Genomic DNA, 15,473 nt, shown 5'->3' with positions numbered 1-15,473 from the left:
GTCATCTTTTTGCCCGAGAGAGTGGCAACTCATTCAACAGCAAGTCCGCAAAAGCCCAGACGCTGCTCCCGTGTGACTTGGGCATCCGTCATCTGCCTGGCTTGGGAAACTGGGATACGATACGGTCGGGTCCATTTTCTCCAGCACGCGAGTGAGCTGGAGCTCATCTCGGCAAAATGCATGCGGGACAGGTCATCCTCCGATCACAAGTCACCTATATCGAAAGACAAATCTGACCAAACTGTAAAGGATGAACGGACCATTCCCGTTTACACTTATGGCCAAGTTATGGCCTTCAGAAAACACACAGGGGACGCTCAAATTCAAACACGGAACCGCAGAACTGTGAGGCAGACACGCTTTCCAGCCGTCTACTGTCTGATCATCATGAGTAAAGCTGATTCTCTCCCCAAAAAAGTATATCACAAATGGTCTGGTCCATTTTTACATCATCATTCACCCAACCAAACCAAGTCTGCACGGACAAACAAAGAAATATGCTCCCATCATTTTTCACGTTTAATACAGGACATAACTGACTCTTTTTGGCATTTGAGTCACAATGGAATCGTTCCTCCCTCCCCAGATAAAAAAAAAAAAAAAAAAATAATAGTAATATGCTGCTGTGTCTTACATCATCTCTCTAGATGCCTCTTGACATACTGTTCAGACAAAAAGAAACGTGGCACTCTCCATATTTGGGGGATTTGAGGGATGATGTCGGGATTCCCCTTGCCCAGTAATTATCGTAACATTAAAAAAAAAAAAAAAAAAAAAAAAGTGGCACTCTTGACATGATCATTCAATGACCAAACAGACCAGTTTGTCAAAATATTTGGTGCCAGCCTCACGTGATCCCTAACCTAAAACTTCATCACGCTTTGGTCAAATCCCCACGCATAACGTCACCATTACGATGAAACCTTGCTTATTTTAGGCCTCGCGGGTGAAAGGTCGCAGCCTCGCAAGAACTGAAGTGTTTCCTCGTCTGCGTGTTAGCCAACAAGTCACGGCGGCAGCGAAATGAAACTCGTTTTCATCTTGCGGTTGGCGTCGGTCCACCAAAAAGTCGCTCGCGTCACGATCTGCGGGTTTGGCATCCGAGGCAAAAACAGTTGGTGACTCAGCGGGATTGAAGGAAATCCAGTTTGCGTTCTTCTCGGCTCGAGTGCCAACGTGGAACACAGACAAAAATGTCAAAGTACAAGATGTTGATAGCGCGGACAGCGGGTGAGGATTCGGCTTCGGTTTCAAAGCCAATCAAACGTTCAAGAGTGAAAATCGAAGCCGACGTGGGCTGGAGCCTTCGCTGAGTTTTGACAACACGCCGTGTTCCTTTCGTGGCAACGTGTCCGACTTTTTGTCTCTCGCGCAGCAGCAAACTCGTACCCGGAGACGTGCACACCGTCGTGGCAGTCGGCGTCCGTTGGGACCGAGAGGATGCCGGCCAGACTCCAAGTTGGGAGTTCAAAGGTCAGTTTGGAGATAATTTATCACATTTTTTTTAAAAAAAGGAAGAGAGAAGTTAGTGGGGAAACGACTAGCTAGTCAACCTGATGTTCGGAATGGTCAAAACGATCCAATTTGTATCCTTTTCGCCTTGTAGAATTCGACCCAAAGACAAAATTCCTTTGACGTGGTGCCCCAAATGAGCCTCCCCCTTTCTCCTCCTCCATGCAGCAAGAACACAGCCACGGTTAGTGTGGAGAGACTTCCCTTCCTCTCTTTTGTTTGCGATGTCTCGGTTTGTGTACGTCGCCTCCAGGTTACGGGATTCAGTGCACGGCTTTGTTTCTTCTGTTCTGCGTTCTCAGCCGCAGCAAACCCAGCAGCAGTCGTCCTTGTTTCAGCTCCAGCAGCCTCAACTGGGTGTCATGAACCAGCTGAAGGAGCAACTGGAGGAGAGGACGCGCATCCTGCAGGCCGACATCAAGACGCAGCAGCAGGAGCTCCACGACATCAAGGAGAAGCTTCACCTGGCTAATCTGCAGGTAACCGAGCGACTCCTGCCGAGGCCACGTCAATCACGAACACCAAACCTTACTGTTGTGACTTTGCGTCATCTTGGTGAAATAAGCAAAGACATCCCTGAAAAAGATGTCGCTTGGATGGCGGCGCGTATGCACAAATGGCGCCTTCACAGCTATGGGCATTAACGCGCTCACAGAGGCTGGCTTTGGAACTCTTCGCTGATACAATCCGGATGGTCATGTCCATTATTTCCCCAAACTATTTGAAACGTAGCGTCGACTTCTCCACTTTGCCTCATTCCATCTCAGACGAGTTCAGGCCCAAGAAGCCGGCCGGCGGCATTTCTAGGTGTTGCGGATCGCGTTTGTAGAAGCAATGATCAACTTTGTGATCTCACTGTGCTTTTCTGAAGTGTTTCTGACGATCACAGGCATTAACCGTTGGTTCTCTGCCTTGTTGCTCATGTGCAAACGTCTCCAGATTCTCTGAATCTTTCCAAGGGAGTGTAATCTTCTTTCGGCTTGTCCCGTTAGGGGTCGCCACAGCCACAGTTTTCACACCGGATGCCCTTCCTGACGCAACCCCTCTCAGTGGGATACGAACCCACGGCCGCTGGTTTACCAAACCAACGCTCTAACCACCGAGCTACGGGGCCTCGAAATAATACAAAGGAGTGAAGTAGTGTAAAATTTCCCACTTCTTTGCAATTGCACATTGAGAAACGTTCTTAAATCATTGGACTGTTTGCTCACGCCGTTGTTCACCAAGTGGCAGACCTCGCGGCGTCGTCCTTTGTGAACGAGTGAGCCTTTCAGGGTTGCTCCTTTCATACCCAATCATGACACTCGCCCACTTGACATGAACCCGTTCACCTGTGGAATGTACAAAAAGTTGTTTTCTGGAGCATTCCTCACCATTCCCAGTCTTTTGTCGCCCCTGTCCCATCTTTTATGGAATGTGTTGCAGGCATCATATTCAAAATGAGAGAAAATAATAGCCTTCATCAGTCTGGACGTACAGTAGCTTTCAATTGCATATGGGGTTGAAAATTGATTTGCAAATCATGGATTCTAATTTTTTTTCTTTTTTTTTGTCATTCCAACTTCGATGGAATTGGACTGTCTAATATTTTGAACTTGGGACGGGAAATTGGAATGGAAACCAAAAGCGCAGTAATAAACTGGTGATTATTAAACAAAGTATCATCTTTACAAAGGTGGAGTTGTGATGAATCTCCCGTGTTAGCTCTCATTGGACCTAATGCTGAGGTTATTGGGGTGAATGAGTCATGCAGTGAAGCTACCGTGGAAATGGCCCCACCAAGAGGCGGCATTGCAAACGGGATGACCCAAATAGAGCAACATTTGTGTAAAACTGATTCAGTTCCTTATGACTCACGTTAGGAAAACATTCTCGAAGTGAAGATGTACATTTTCCCCTTGGGTGTTTCAGATGTTGCTGCAACAGCCTCTCCGCAAAGAATTCGGCCAGCCGCCGCAGCAGGCTCAGCAGGCTCAGCAGCAGGGCCCGGGCAGGCCCGCCTCACAGAGCCCATCGGGGGTCATCAGGCAGCTCTCGGGCCACCCGAAAGCGCCGTCCCGCGGGGCCCACGGCTCGTCCCCTCGCTCGCTTCTGAGGGACAACGGCTCTCCCTCCACACAGGTACGCCCGACGACGACCATCAATTCCTGTTTCAGTATTTTCAAGGCTGCTACTGCAGATTTTTTTTCCTCACAATTTTCAAAAAGGTCCCGCAGAGGATCTCTCGGTGTGGCCAGGTGGAGTCGGTGAGCTTGCCCGTGCAGACCAACACCAGTCTGACCATGCCCTTCTACAGCAACCCCATGATGTTCTCTCAAACCAACACGAGGCCTCTGCACGACACAAACCAAAGACACGCCGAGAACGACTTCAGCCAGGACGGACAACTCCGGTGAGTCGCGTCACGTGTCCACAAACACAAACGCTCCATCAAAAGTGCCAAGAGTAGAGTGGCGCATCAAACTTGTGGCTGTCGCTCTTTGTAATCCTATCCAACCCGGTCCACCTCAACAGCTTCCTCTCCATTTCACCGTCTCGAAGCCGTAGATTGCGGCTACGGCTGCCCACGCTACTGTATCATATCAGGTCTACTTTCGTACCTGGTGCCAATCAGTATTGATTCAGATTTTTGACATTCACGAGGCAAACCATGCAGAAATCTAAGAAAGGGTTCAAATGCCATGTGCTACGTGATCGATATAAAAAACAAGCACCGCTCACACCTCGCAATTGTCCGTTAAGTCTCCGGCCCTCACGTGCCGGCACCCGGGTTTAGATGTTAGATCTTTGCTTTGCGCTTCCGGGTGATTTTCTTTCCGTGGGAGACGGAAGATGTTTTTAGGGCTGCAAACCTCAGCAGACAACAGAAAAGTGTGATTCCATCCTACAGGATGCTCCTGAACCAGCCGATCCAGACCCTTGTCCCCACGAGCAGCGGGTCCACGCAGCCCTCGCAGCAGTGCAACGTGGGCATTCCGCAGAGCATGTGAGCGCTTTTCCCGGGTCTCCGCTGGCGATCCCGACCCCCTTCCTCGCGTCTGACCCCTTTGACTGCTCCTGGTCTCCAGATACACGTTGGAACAGCAGATCATCGGGCCCTCGTTCCCCATGCAGCAGGTCAACTGCAACGCCGTGCTCGTGCCCTCTCAGGTGTTCACGTCGCCCATCATGATCCCGCACAACAGCTTCATCTCCCACCAGTCGCAGCAAAGCTACCAGGCTCAGCCTCAGGCCTCCCAGCACTCCCTGCAGCTGCAACAGCCGCAGCAGTTCTTTCAGGTGCCACCGTCGGCCACCTCGGACGCTTATTGATCTGATCACGGCGGCGCTCGCGTCGCCCTGTCGATGGCGCGCCGGCAGCCAGTTAAGGAGATAACGTGCCAACTACGCAGACCGGCCGTAGCGGTCAATATTTCGGCTTCGGCGGTTTCCATTGAGGTGTTTTTCATATTTTGTTACCTGGTTTGCAATACTTCAAAGTATGATGCAGTGTAGCCATACTAAAATGATATCGTTTTCGACGGTGTCACGACGATGCTTCTGAAGGCAGATTTGAATGAGCTTGCGGTTCACGAAGTGCCTGGCATGTGCGCAGTATTCGGAACTCTCGTCGTTGCGAACCAACACTTGGTCCGACAAACACCAGCAGTGTCTAGAAACATCTCAATCTTTGAAATGATTCATATTAGCGATCAGGAAAGGCAACATTTGCCATCATTTCAATCTTCCTAACCGTCACCTCCGGTGCGTATTTTCGGCAACACGCGCGTTACAAATCCACTTCAACGTACTAACGTTCTTTGGCGTTGATACACCGCGTCAGTTATTCAAAAGGCGCGTTACGTCTTTGCCTGCCGACCTGAGCGAATTTATAATTGTAATTTTTTGCAGATGACTCAAGGACTTGTGCACAGCGGATCGACTCCGACATTCTTACACGCCGCCAACATTCCACAGCAAGGCACTGTGGGATACATCCAGCAGCAGCAGCAGCAGCAGCAGCTGACGCCACAAACTCAACCGCAACAAAGACAATACCAACATTCCCAAAACCAGACTGCCAACGCGTCGGACTTTCGGAACATGCTAACGCGGTAGCGCCGAGCTCTGCGGCGGCTCGTCGCCGTTGAGTCAAACTCGGCTCGGAGGTGGGAAAACCGGCCGGAGCGGCCCGAACACTTTGACGCCGAGCCGCCGCTCGCCCCGCGGGGAAGCGCCGGAATAAAAACGGGGACGGCGCGCGGACCTGAGGAATGTGACGATGAGGGGCGGGGCCTTTCAGCGCCAGCCTACGACGCGCGCAGGAAGTGGATTTACCGCCGCTTCCGTTTGGCGAGTGGCTCTTTGCACTTTTGGCGCCACCCCCCCCCCCCCCCCCCCCGGAGAGTAGGATAGTGTATTTATTTTTGCCTATCAATTGAATATTAAATGCTCCCTGGAATCAGCGGCTTGACAGTGAGCTTATTATTTTCCCGCCAACAAATCACTTTTGAGTTTCCATTTCCAAGAGTCTGATGTCAAAGCCCAGTAAAAAGGCCACTCTAGGATTTATCGGAACAAAGAAGGGCTTCCTTGACGAGACACTTGCACCGAGAGCCCGGCCACAGCGCCGGTCCAATGTGCCTTTTAGCCATGCTACTCGTACCATGGTGCCGTTCCGATGTTACGTCTCACCGCGGCTTTAAAGATCCTGCTCAGGTCCGTTTGGAATACAGAGTTTTATTTTCATTCAACGTCATTTGTAGACTTTTCCCACATTAGATTGAAAATAATATACTTTTAGATTTCTATTGGAGATTAAATATCGGATGCCTTTTGAAACCTTAACTTGCCCCAAAAAAAACAATCAGTTAGGACATTAGTAGCAATGATATTAGCATTATTATTATTGGTTTTTTTTTTTTCTTTTACATAATTTATTTGAGGAATACCTTTTATTGTAAATCAACTGACATGCGCAAAACGAAAGCAGACGTATATGTTGAGATTGTGATTCATTTCACCACTGGTCTTAAAGTCTTACCCCCACTGCTTCACTGCATTGAATTCATAAAAGCCACCAATTTTAAGAGATTAGCACGTCCACGTTTGGTATAAAAACATCTACTTCTTCACTTGAAGTGGTTATGAAATATATGCTGCAACGTGACGTGTAGACTTATACCTTGAAGCCGAGCTCTGACGTTTCATAATTATAGAAAATATACAAGCAGATGTTTGGGAATTGTCTTTCCACTCTAGTTTAAAAAGTACTACAAAAGGTGTGCCTTCACAAAGATAATCATGCTGTATTACTTCTTTGTACATATATGGTAGTTCAATGAAGACTCAATTATTTATAGATGTGAATATGAGCGCGAATGCCTGCTTGTCTGTCAATCAGTCGCCTGCGACCACTCCGGGCCGTGCGCCGCGCCTCGCCCAAAATCAGCTGAGAGCAAAGGAGGACGTGCGCGTTTGAAAATGGATGGATGGATGGACATTAAATGTCGTGTACTTGTTTACCGATATCTGTGTGTGTGCGTACGTCAGGGTTACACGAGCGAATGCCAAATTCCGATAAACTTGCCAGTTGGGAAAAGTCGGGCTGAATTCTGGCCGCAATTTAACTGGAAAATGTCACAGCGGCATCAAACAAGATTTTGTTTATTTCATGTCAATGATAGGACTACTATTTACAACTGATTGAGAGTTCCACAACTGAACGGTTGCTAAGCTAAACGTCGCAGAAAAAGCACATTTACTGATTCCTAAAACCCAAAATTAAACGACAGTAAAACATCCCGTTGAAAGGAATCCCCCGGGACAATCTTTTCCACAACTCCCGAATTTGGACCAAGTCATATACTGTGCCGCTGTCATTAATTAGTCACAAGTTAATGCACAAAAATATATGCATCTGGCACAATGTTGGCGCCTCAAAGTATTTCAAGAAGCTGCAGATATGAAAAACCTGAAGGAAACTTCCTAACTTGCAGCACGCTCAATTGCCTGTCGATTTTTCATCCAAAATCAAACGATTTCAATTTGCCGACAACACAGACCTGAAAGTTACGTTTCGCTCCACAGATGAATAAAAGGGGCCCAGTAGCTCCTCTTTGACAACGTGCAATGTCCCATTTGAGATTGTTTGTTTATGCTGTATATTTACAAGGTTTCCCTGCAGATGTGTATAAATATGTATATTACGCCGGTGTAAATGAGATTTTTTCTTTTTAGTTCACCCGACATTCCTTCAGGCAGAGAACACAACAATTATTCCGCTCACGACGATTACACTTTCGATACTTTGGAATGTGGCGCAGCCTCATTTTTTTTTCCTTTTGTTTTGTCCCCCCCCACCACCCACCCACACACACACACACAAACCAACTTTAAATTCACCAGATGAATTGAATCCATACATTTTTGTTGTGATGTTAGTCGACTCGTCACTTTCTGAAGCTAAACCGTGCCACGCTATTGAATAATATTAATGCCATTTCTCCACGATGAGGAAGCAGAGGACGGCGAGTTTGGACACTAAACCCAGCCGGCGGGTTCTGCACACGTGGACGTCCGGATCCAAATCTCATTTGCTTTGCGTGAATCAGAAAGACAAAAATCATCGTCCTCCACCCGATGTGCGGATGGCAACATCTTGAAACCCTCCATTGATGTATAAATTTGGCCTGAATAGGTACGGGTTCAAAATATGCCCACCCCCCCCCCACCCCTTTTCCCTCCTTCCCCAGCTTCACGGACTTTTTTTTTTTCCCATGAAGCGTTTTTCGAGTGACGCTTTCCGTTTGTATGTGACAAAATGAAGGCCAAAAGCTGAGGAACGCTAACGTGCTAGGCGGCCATTGCCGCCGTTTTCAGTGCATATATTGTATGTATATTAGAATGTACAAAAAAAAAAAAAAACAACATAGATAATATGGTTTATTTTCTATGTCTAATAGAATACATGTGTATGTTACATGATTTTAAAATTAAAGTTAATTTTGTAACATGGTGATGAAGTGTCTTACTGGTGGCGCTGAGGCTGTCGTGTTGGTGTTGCACACTTGCTTGTATTTTTCTTCCCTTGTGTTAACCCTTGAAATAAGCTTTAAAAAGTATTGTTTGAAAGATAGCAAATTCAGTTTACAGCCTAAAATATCTCGAAATTAATTATGCTAAACTGAACTATTTAAAAAATCGACCTGGTTCTTGTGAAATATTTGGAAATAAATATTTTCAAACATACACTTTGCGTTGTGATTATGAACAGAAAACAAACGGAACTTTGTCAACATCAGGAGATACATAAATGAACCCTTTTTTACATTAAATATCACGTTGAAGATTTGCATTCTATCGTGTGTGTGCGGCTTCCCGACAGATTTTGACCTCACTTCAATGTTCCAAAAATGAACTAGCTCAGCTATTTTATTTTCCCCATGCAAAAAATGATTTTCGTCGTTGCAGTGCATGCATGTCGCCGGTTGCAGTTTGCAACCGACGATCGGAGCAACAACAACAACAACAACAACAACAACATTTTAGGAATTGTCTTTTTTTTTTTTTTTTTTGAATTAAAAAAAAGAAACGGGACCTGTTCTCCTTAATGTACAAAAAAAAAAAAAAAAAAAAACACCCAAGACAGTACGATAGGAACAATAATGAAAGGACATTCCTAAGTCTTCACTCCTCGCAGCTCAGGCTGACAACATCAACAAAGCACATACGCCAGTACCTCTACTTACAAAATTAATCCCTTCCGGAAGTCGGTTGATAACTTGAATCTTTCGTAAGTGGGAACGCAATTTACATCCGTTCCAAGCCAGCCACCGACAAAGATAAGCATTCAGTGTACATAAGGTAAAGAATAATCCAAAAAATGATGTTCATGTAATTTTTGGCGTTGGGCAAGGATGCAAAGAGAAGCGTGCGTGGCCAACAAGAGGCCAGCTCTGTCACGTCGATTTCAAACCCAGATACACGACAGGATGTTTACATTCGGTGGAATCCAGAGGCATTTTTTTCCCCTTTGTATCCTGAATTTCTTACATAACTAGAGACCAAAATTTCCCAGGGAGGCTTTTCGTAACCTGAAGGTTTTCATAAGTAGAGGTACCGCTGTACTTGGTTTTATCGATCTTTATGTTCCAATAATAAATTCTATATGACGATGTGATTGCACAGTTTTCACTAAATCATTCTGATACGAGTAATTTTTTTTAGTAATCAATTTTTACAATGACCAGTATGAAGTTTCACTCCCATTTACGCAGCGTGCCTGAACACAACTTTCTCACTCATAAAGGCTGCTTGCTGCTCAGTGTCTGCTCAACGTAAATATGAATGCCGGTTGCCAAATAAGGCTAATGGAGGCTTGCTTGTATATACTATGTCCAGATGGGTTTTATCCTGTGAGTCCTAAGCAAAACCAGAATGAGCGTCATCTCAATTCAGCGTTGACCAGGCAGAAGGACATTTTGAAAGTAACCCAGTCCATCAAGTGCTTTCTTCAAGACGTGATAAATCGCCGTTATCTTAACATAAGCCATGAATAATGTCAGCGAAAATAGGTCCCCTTGGAACTTCTTCTAAATGGCGACGCAACTGAAACTTAAGTCACTTTATACACTTTGCTAATCAGTACCTCCACGTCCTCTCCGCCAAGGTGACAAATGTCCAAGACGCACACCAAATGCGCATCCTCCAGCTCGCCGGCGGTCGCCACGATGTCCTCTGGAAGAAAAAATATGAGACGTCACCGCCGCGCTAAATAACTCAGTCACGGTGCCACTGGGTGAGTTTTACCGGGTCTGCGCTGTGATGCCTCGGCACCGAGAGGGCACACGAACCCAGAAGAGAGACAAGACAGCATGGTGTTGTCATGGCGACCCAGGGGAAGACCGACAGCTCTTTGTTCTCCGGGACGTACGACGGGTAAAAAGGTTGCGTCGACAGCCGTTTGCTTGTTCATGCCTGTCATACACATTTGAAAAATCGACGTGACTGAGCAGCCGACAAGAATAGATTGGAAAGTTCTGCTACCGGTCTATAAATCACTACGGTAGTTCCCGACCGACAGAGCGCACCCGGTTGAACGCTACCGCCGGATAAACCCCAGTGTTGAAAGCGCGTGAAAAAAAAATCGCGGCTTGTGGACCGGAAATGAGGATAAACGGCTTTGGGTCCTGAAAACATGAAAGAAACGCTGACAGAATCCAAACCCAGTAACTCGAGGACTCGGGTGAAATAATGGAGGGCCGAGTCCAACGCAAACATGGTGAAGCGGCATTTGGCGATTTATTATGCTGCACACAAAACAATAAAAATGACAGCAAAATGTATATCGTAAAAAACAATCCAAATAAAAGTACAATTAAAAACAGCATACAGTGGAAGAAATCGTACAATTGGAAAAACTCTATAAAGCATGAGAAAAGGATGACTTTACAACCTGGACTTAAAAACATTGCCACTTGGGGTCGACGTCACCTCTGTTGGGAACGCACATAGCAGTAGTAGTAGTAGTAGTAGTAGTAGTAGTAGTAGAAGTAGTAATAATACGAGAGGTATAAGAGGTGAGGAATTGTGATATTTCTTCCACTGTACGCTGTTTTTAATTGTACTTTTATTTGGATTGTTTTTTACTATATACGTTTTGTTGTCATGGTCATTGCTTTTCATCCCGTTTTAGCTCTTTGTATTCAAAACCCTTTAAATCACGTCAAGCACATTGCGTATGAAACGCGCTGCACAAATACATTTCCTTTGCTTTGCTACGAATTCAAGATACGCACACATGAAAATAGAATTTAAGCATGTGACGCATTCATTAAAGCTTCCATTTCCTGGTGACTCACTGATGACTCAAGCGTGCCGGACTAAAGGCCAGTTTGTCTGGTCTGAAAAAATATCGGAAGAAATGAGGTCCGTTCAGTCGAGGCTGCTCCCGAGTATTTTCCCCTTCAGAACATTCCAGTCTTGTCCGTCCATTTCCGACGTGCGAGATGGAGCCTGTGCCGGCTGACTGTTGCTGGCGCCACCGTTCGAACCCTGACCTCAGAATTGGGAGGCGGACGCAATAACCACATTGTCCACTTGTCCAACGCGAAAGACGACCCTAAAAGGGATAACTATTTTGAAATGACAAGTCTTTGACCGTATCGGTCCAAACTTCACCGCCCAAGCAAGGGAGAACTTCCAAAATTCCACAATGAGGTACAAGACGGCAAAACGATGTGCTGACATGTCTTCTTTCTTCCGGGCTTTTGTCATCGCTTATTTCTGTTCGATAAGTCGGGCAGTCTTGCGATACACGTGGGATGTCCCGCGAGTTAAACGTTACAAGGAACCGAGCACACGGAAACACGATGTTTTGACAAGTCTGCCAACCATGTCAGAAAAACAGTGCACGTTCCCAAACAGGCAAACGTGATCATGATCATTTATAGCAAAATAATAACATGTGGCCAGAAACCGCAGTACCCGGACAAACCCCACACAAGTGTGGGGAGAACATGCAAACGTCACACAGGAAAGTTGGGTGGGGCTAAGATTCAAACCCAGAACCTCTGAACCGTCGGGCAGACGTGCAAACTGCGACTTACATATCGCAGTCACTCACATTTAAAAAATGTGCGGGTGTGGTCAGTCACGCCCGCGGGTATAAAGTCACGCGTGTCTGTTCTGTTTGTAATTACGAGTGTAGCCCTTTAAGAGCGGAGGGGGGCGGTGTCAGGTAAACTAGGAAGTGGAAATAGGCTGAGCAGGAGCTCATTGTTAGAGATCGTGTGCTTCTGTTAAAAAAAAAAAAAAAAAAACTGCGCTGGATCGGTTTTCATGTGCGCTGAGAGTGCGCGACAAGTGCGCAATTGCGCAGTGGCGCAGCTTAGAGGGAACATAGGTCAAGACTACACAAAATAAGCGACGTCTTTCAATGTCGTTGTATTTCTACTCGTAACAAATTTTACGTGTGTGAATTTTTTGTGCTCGACTGTGCAAATTTGCGAGTGTGATGGCGTGCTGTCAAATCCCAGTGACTGATATCGCAATATAATGTGTGGTGAAAATATTTCTTTGCAACTAACAACATATCTTAGGAGTCCGACCGTCCATCCATCCGAGGAGTCCAAAGTTTAAAGTCTCACCTAGTATGGTAACCTGGTAGTACGGTGGACAAACAGCGGTTGCGAGCGCGTGGGCCGAGTGCTCCGGTGTCCAGCGCACGGGATGAAGGTTGCTCCAACGCAGGAGGGCGTTCTTGTAATCCGGGACGAACCTTTGAGAAACGCTGTCGTGATGAAGAGCGCCGCGGCGCAAGTGCCAAGACACTTCTTGCCGTTGCCTTGACCAGCCGCCGCTCTCCCACGATAGCAAACCGCAGCCTGGTGGAAACAAAGTCACGTTCCAGCGGATCGATCGTAGTCTGGATCAGGAGAAAGCTCACAGTTCGACCTTGATTTTGAGGCTCAACATCGCCGTCATCCGCCTGCAGCTCCTGTCCTTGTTCTGTACATTTGGCTCTCCTGCAGAAGCAGAACCGCATCACATGAACAGAGTTAAAAGTTGACAGTTTGCGTTAACAGCAGCGGCGGCGGCGTTCTTACCGCTTTGCCGGCAGACTGCTCACAGAAGTCTGCTCGATATTTCTGCCAAAAAGTGTTGATACATGTAATGAATACTTGGTCCACTATTGTGCATTTCAAAAAGTTAGAATAACGTATACAAAATATTTGATACGGTACTTTGATACAAATGGAACTCAAGTTCAATCTATATTTCATTGAATCCACTGCAAAGAAAAGATATTTAATGTTCAAACTGATAAACTTTTGTTTGGGTTTTTTCGCAAATAATCATGAAGTTCAAATTTTATGGCTGCAACGCGTCCCTGTTTGAAGCACATCCCCCAGGTGAACAGGCCATTTGGAAATTATCTGAGGAAATTTGAAAGTAACCTCAGAAACAACACAAATGTACAGAGTATATAATAAATAGAGAGAAATGTAGGTCAAATGGGTCTTCTGAAAAGTATTCTTTAAACTCCTTAAATAAATGAACTTTCCGACGATATTCAAATTGGAGAGAAATCTGCAAATAGCAGCGGCAACATTTTCCAAGCTGCTCATCCTCACAACATTCATTTGAAAAACGATATCAAATGGAAACTGGAGTCAGAAACGACTCAGCGGCATTCGAGTCTCAGGATGAATCGAGGCTCTCGGCTCTCCGTGCAAATAACGCACCTCGTCTTTGTCGTCCTTTTCCTGCTCGGTTGTTCGGCCGAGGTCGACGCAGACTGGACTGGCAATGTGGCGTCGGGCACTCGTGACGCAACTTGTTCACTTGCGGATTGACCTGGCATCTGCATGAAACATTTTTTACGAGTCAAGAAGGAAAAAAACAAAAATCGTAGCTACGTAAGAACTGTATAGCAACAATACCTCTTTTCCACCTTGTGACTGGATCCCGCTTGATGTTTTCACATATCTGACAGCCGTGATTTGCCCTTGGATGGCAAACTTTTTACGTTCTCGATACTGCAGGGTCTCCAACTCCTTCTTCAAGTCAGAAAAAGAAACAAGGGGAACTTGCTCTGTCGAGTGAAGCAATCGAAGGACAAAAGCGACAATGAAATGGACCCAATCACTGCTGAGGCATATTCGTCGTAGCTACGTAAATGTTATCTTATCCACAAATCGAAACAATTCATCATTTCACATTTAAACCGCAGGTAAATGTCTCCTGTATGCTCACACTTTTTCTTGTAATTTTTTAAAAACCTTTCCCCTTATTATTGGAAATCTATTCTTGGAGTTATATCGATTTAATATGGAATGATTAGGATTTTGCATCCACCCCCATCCCCAAACAAAGCATTTTGATATGACTTGATTTTAGTAAAACTGTGGGGAAATGTAATTTTCTGTTCATTTTCCAATTCCTGCACAATGCAAATGGGAAATAACGGAATCAAAGAGCATCATCACCAACCAGATGCGTCTGCCACCGGATGGCGGAACGTCCGCGGGGGGTGCGGGTAGCAATAATGGCCGCCGACGGCCGTTTTCCGGAGGAAGGTTTTGTCCTTCAGAGTCTTGGCCCACTGCATGAGCTTCGTCACCGTGGGGTCCTTCTTGTACGCTTGACCCTTGTGGTAGCCTGTTCCAGTGACAAACGTTCAAACTGCGCGAGAGGACGCAACAACGCATCCTCCATATTGGTGCGGGCAGAAGACATTTGAAAGGTCCCGTGCCGTCCATCCATCCATCCATCCATCCATCCATTTATTTATTAACGAGTGTGTGATGTTCCTTTTTCAGGTTTGCAAAATCATTTGGGTTCAAAATCTTCAGGATTCCCTTTTTCCCTTTGCTTCACCCGCCCGCTTCCCGACGACAGCTGAGATTGGCTGCAGCGCTCGTGAGGATAAGCGGCTCAGAAAATGGACGGACGGACGGACGGAGCCTCTTAGGCTTGAACTGTGCTAACCTGTAACAAACATTTCTGTCTCACAGCTGCTGGTCAGGTACGGCAGCGAGCCCTCCACTCGACACACCCGCATCTGAGTGCACACCAGGTAACTCACTTGCGAAGAGAGGAAATGTTTTGAACACACCGCGATGACGACTTGCTTTCAACGTATCCCCTTCAGGGGTCTCACTTGGGCATATGCTGTCGAAGATTTCGGGTTGGGAAGAGGAAAACAACTCCAGGACGAAAGGATGCGTCGATGTGCCATCCATTGCGTGGACCCAGCGGAATGACCAGAACTTCTCAGGGGCTGCAAGAAACGCGAGCGTGTCTATCAACACACAGGGGTCTCCACTTCGCTGTGCCACTTTCAAGGTTGGAATCAATCCTCAATGAACTACCGCCATTTCCAGCCTATAAACCGTGACTTTTTCCACGTGCTTTCAACCCTGCAGTTTATGCGGCGATGCCGCTAATTTGTGACTAACGGCCGCAAGCTAGCGGAA

General features: G+C 46.3%; 2 protein-coding genes across 4 annotated transcripts in view; one reads left to right on the top strand and one right to left on the bottom strand.

The window, feature by feature from the left end:
* The window catches only part of npas2 (neuronal PAS domain protein 2), a 33,481-nt gene extending 24,789 nt beyond the window's left edge, over positions 1-8,692 (top strand). The window contains exons 15-23 of one of the 3 annotated variants that reach the window (XM_061802464.1): positions 1,376-1,473; positions 1,607-1,696; positions 1,815-1,991; positions 3,424-3,633; positions 3,720-3,904; positions 4,403-4,498; positions 4,581-4,629; positions 4,714-4,791; positions 5,404-8,692. In XM_061802464.1, coding sequence (XP_061658448.1) covers positions 1,376-1,473; positions 1,607-1,696; positions 1,815-1,991; positions 3,424-3,633; positions 3,720-3,904; positions 4,403-4,498; positions 4,581-4,629; positions 4,714-4,791; positions 5,404-5,610 — 1,190 coding nt within the window. In that variant the 3' untranslated portion in view covers positions 5,611-8,692. Of the gene's footprint in view, positions 1-1,375; positions 1,474-1,606; positions 1,697-1,814; positions 1,992-3,423; positions 3,634-3,719; positions 3,905-4,402; positions 4,499-4,580; positions 4,792-5,403 lie in introns of all 3 variants that reach the window. The other 2 variants (XM_061802462.1, XM_061802463.1) reach the window with 2 other exon arrangements.
* Positions 29-15,473, bottom strand: part of radx (RPA1 related single stranded DNA binding protein) — an 18,776-nt gene continuing 3,331 nt past the window's right edge. The window contains exons 6-16 of the mRNA XM_061802465.1: positions 15,158-15,277; positions 14,986-15,081; positions 14,488-14,655; positions 13,938-14,089; positions 13,740-13,858; positions 13,101-13,142; positions 12,949-13,019; positions 12,642-12,878; positions 10,303-10,470; positions 10,142-10,230; positions 29-214 (exon numbers count right to left, since the gene is read on the bottom strand). Of these exons, the coding sequence (XP_061658449.1) occupies positions 164-214; positions 10,142-10,230; positions 10,303-10,470; positions 12,642-12,878; positions 12,949-13,019; positions 13,101-13,142; positions 13,740-13,858; positions 13,938-14,089; positions 14,488-14,655; positions 14,986-15,081; positions 15,158-15,277 (1,313 nt within the window). The 3' untranslated portion in view covers positions 29-163. The remainder of the gene's footprint in view (positions 215-10,141; positions 10,231-10,302; positions 10,471-12,641; positions 12,879-12,948; positions 13,020-13,100; positions 13,143-13,739; positions 13,859-13,937; positions 14,090-14,487; positions 14,656-14,985; positions 15,082-15,157; positions 15,278-15,473) is intronic.

This window comes from Syngnathoides biaculeatus, chromosome 18, assembly GCF_019802595.1.
Source record: "Syngnathoides biaculeatus isolate LvHL_M chromosome 18, ASM1980259v1, whole genome shotgun sequence".
Taxonomy (NCBI): Eukaryota; Metazoa; Chordata; class Actinopteri; order Syngnathiformes; family Syngnathidae; genus Syngnathoides; species Syngnathoides biaculeatus.
Note: the sequence above shows the minus strand (reverse complement) of the source record. Positions and strands in the feature narration are given on the sequence as shown.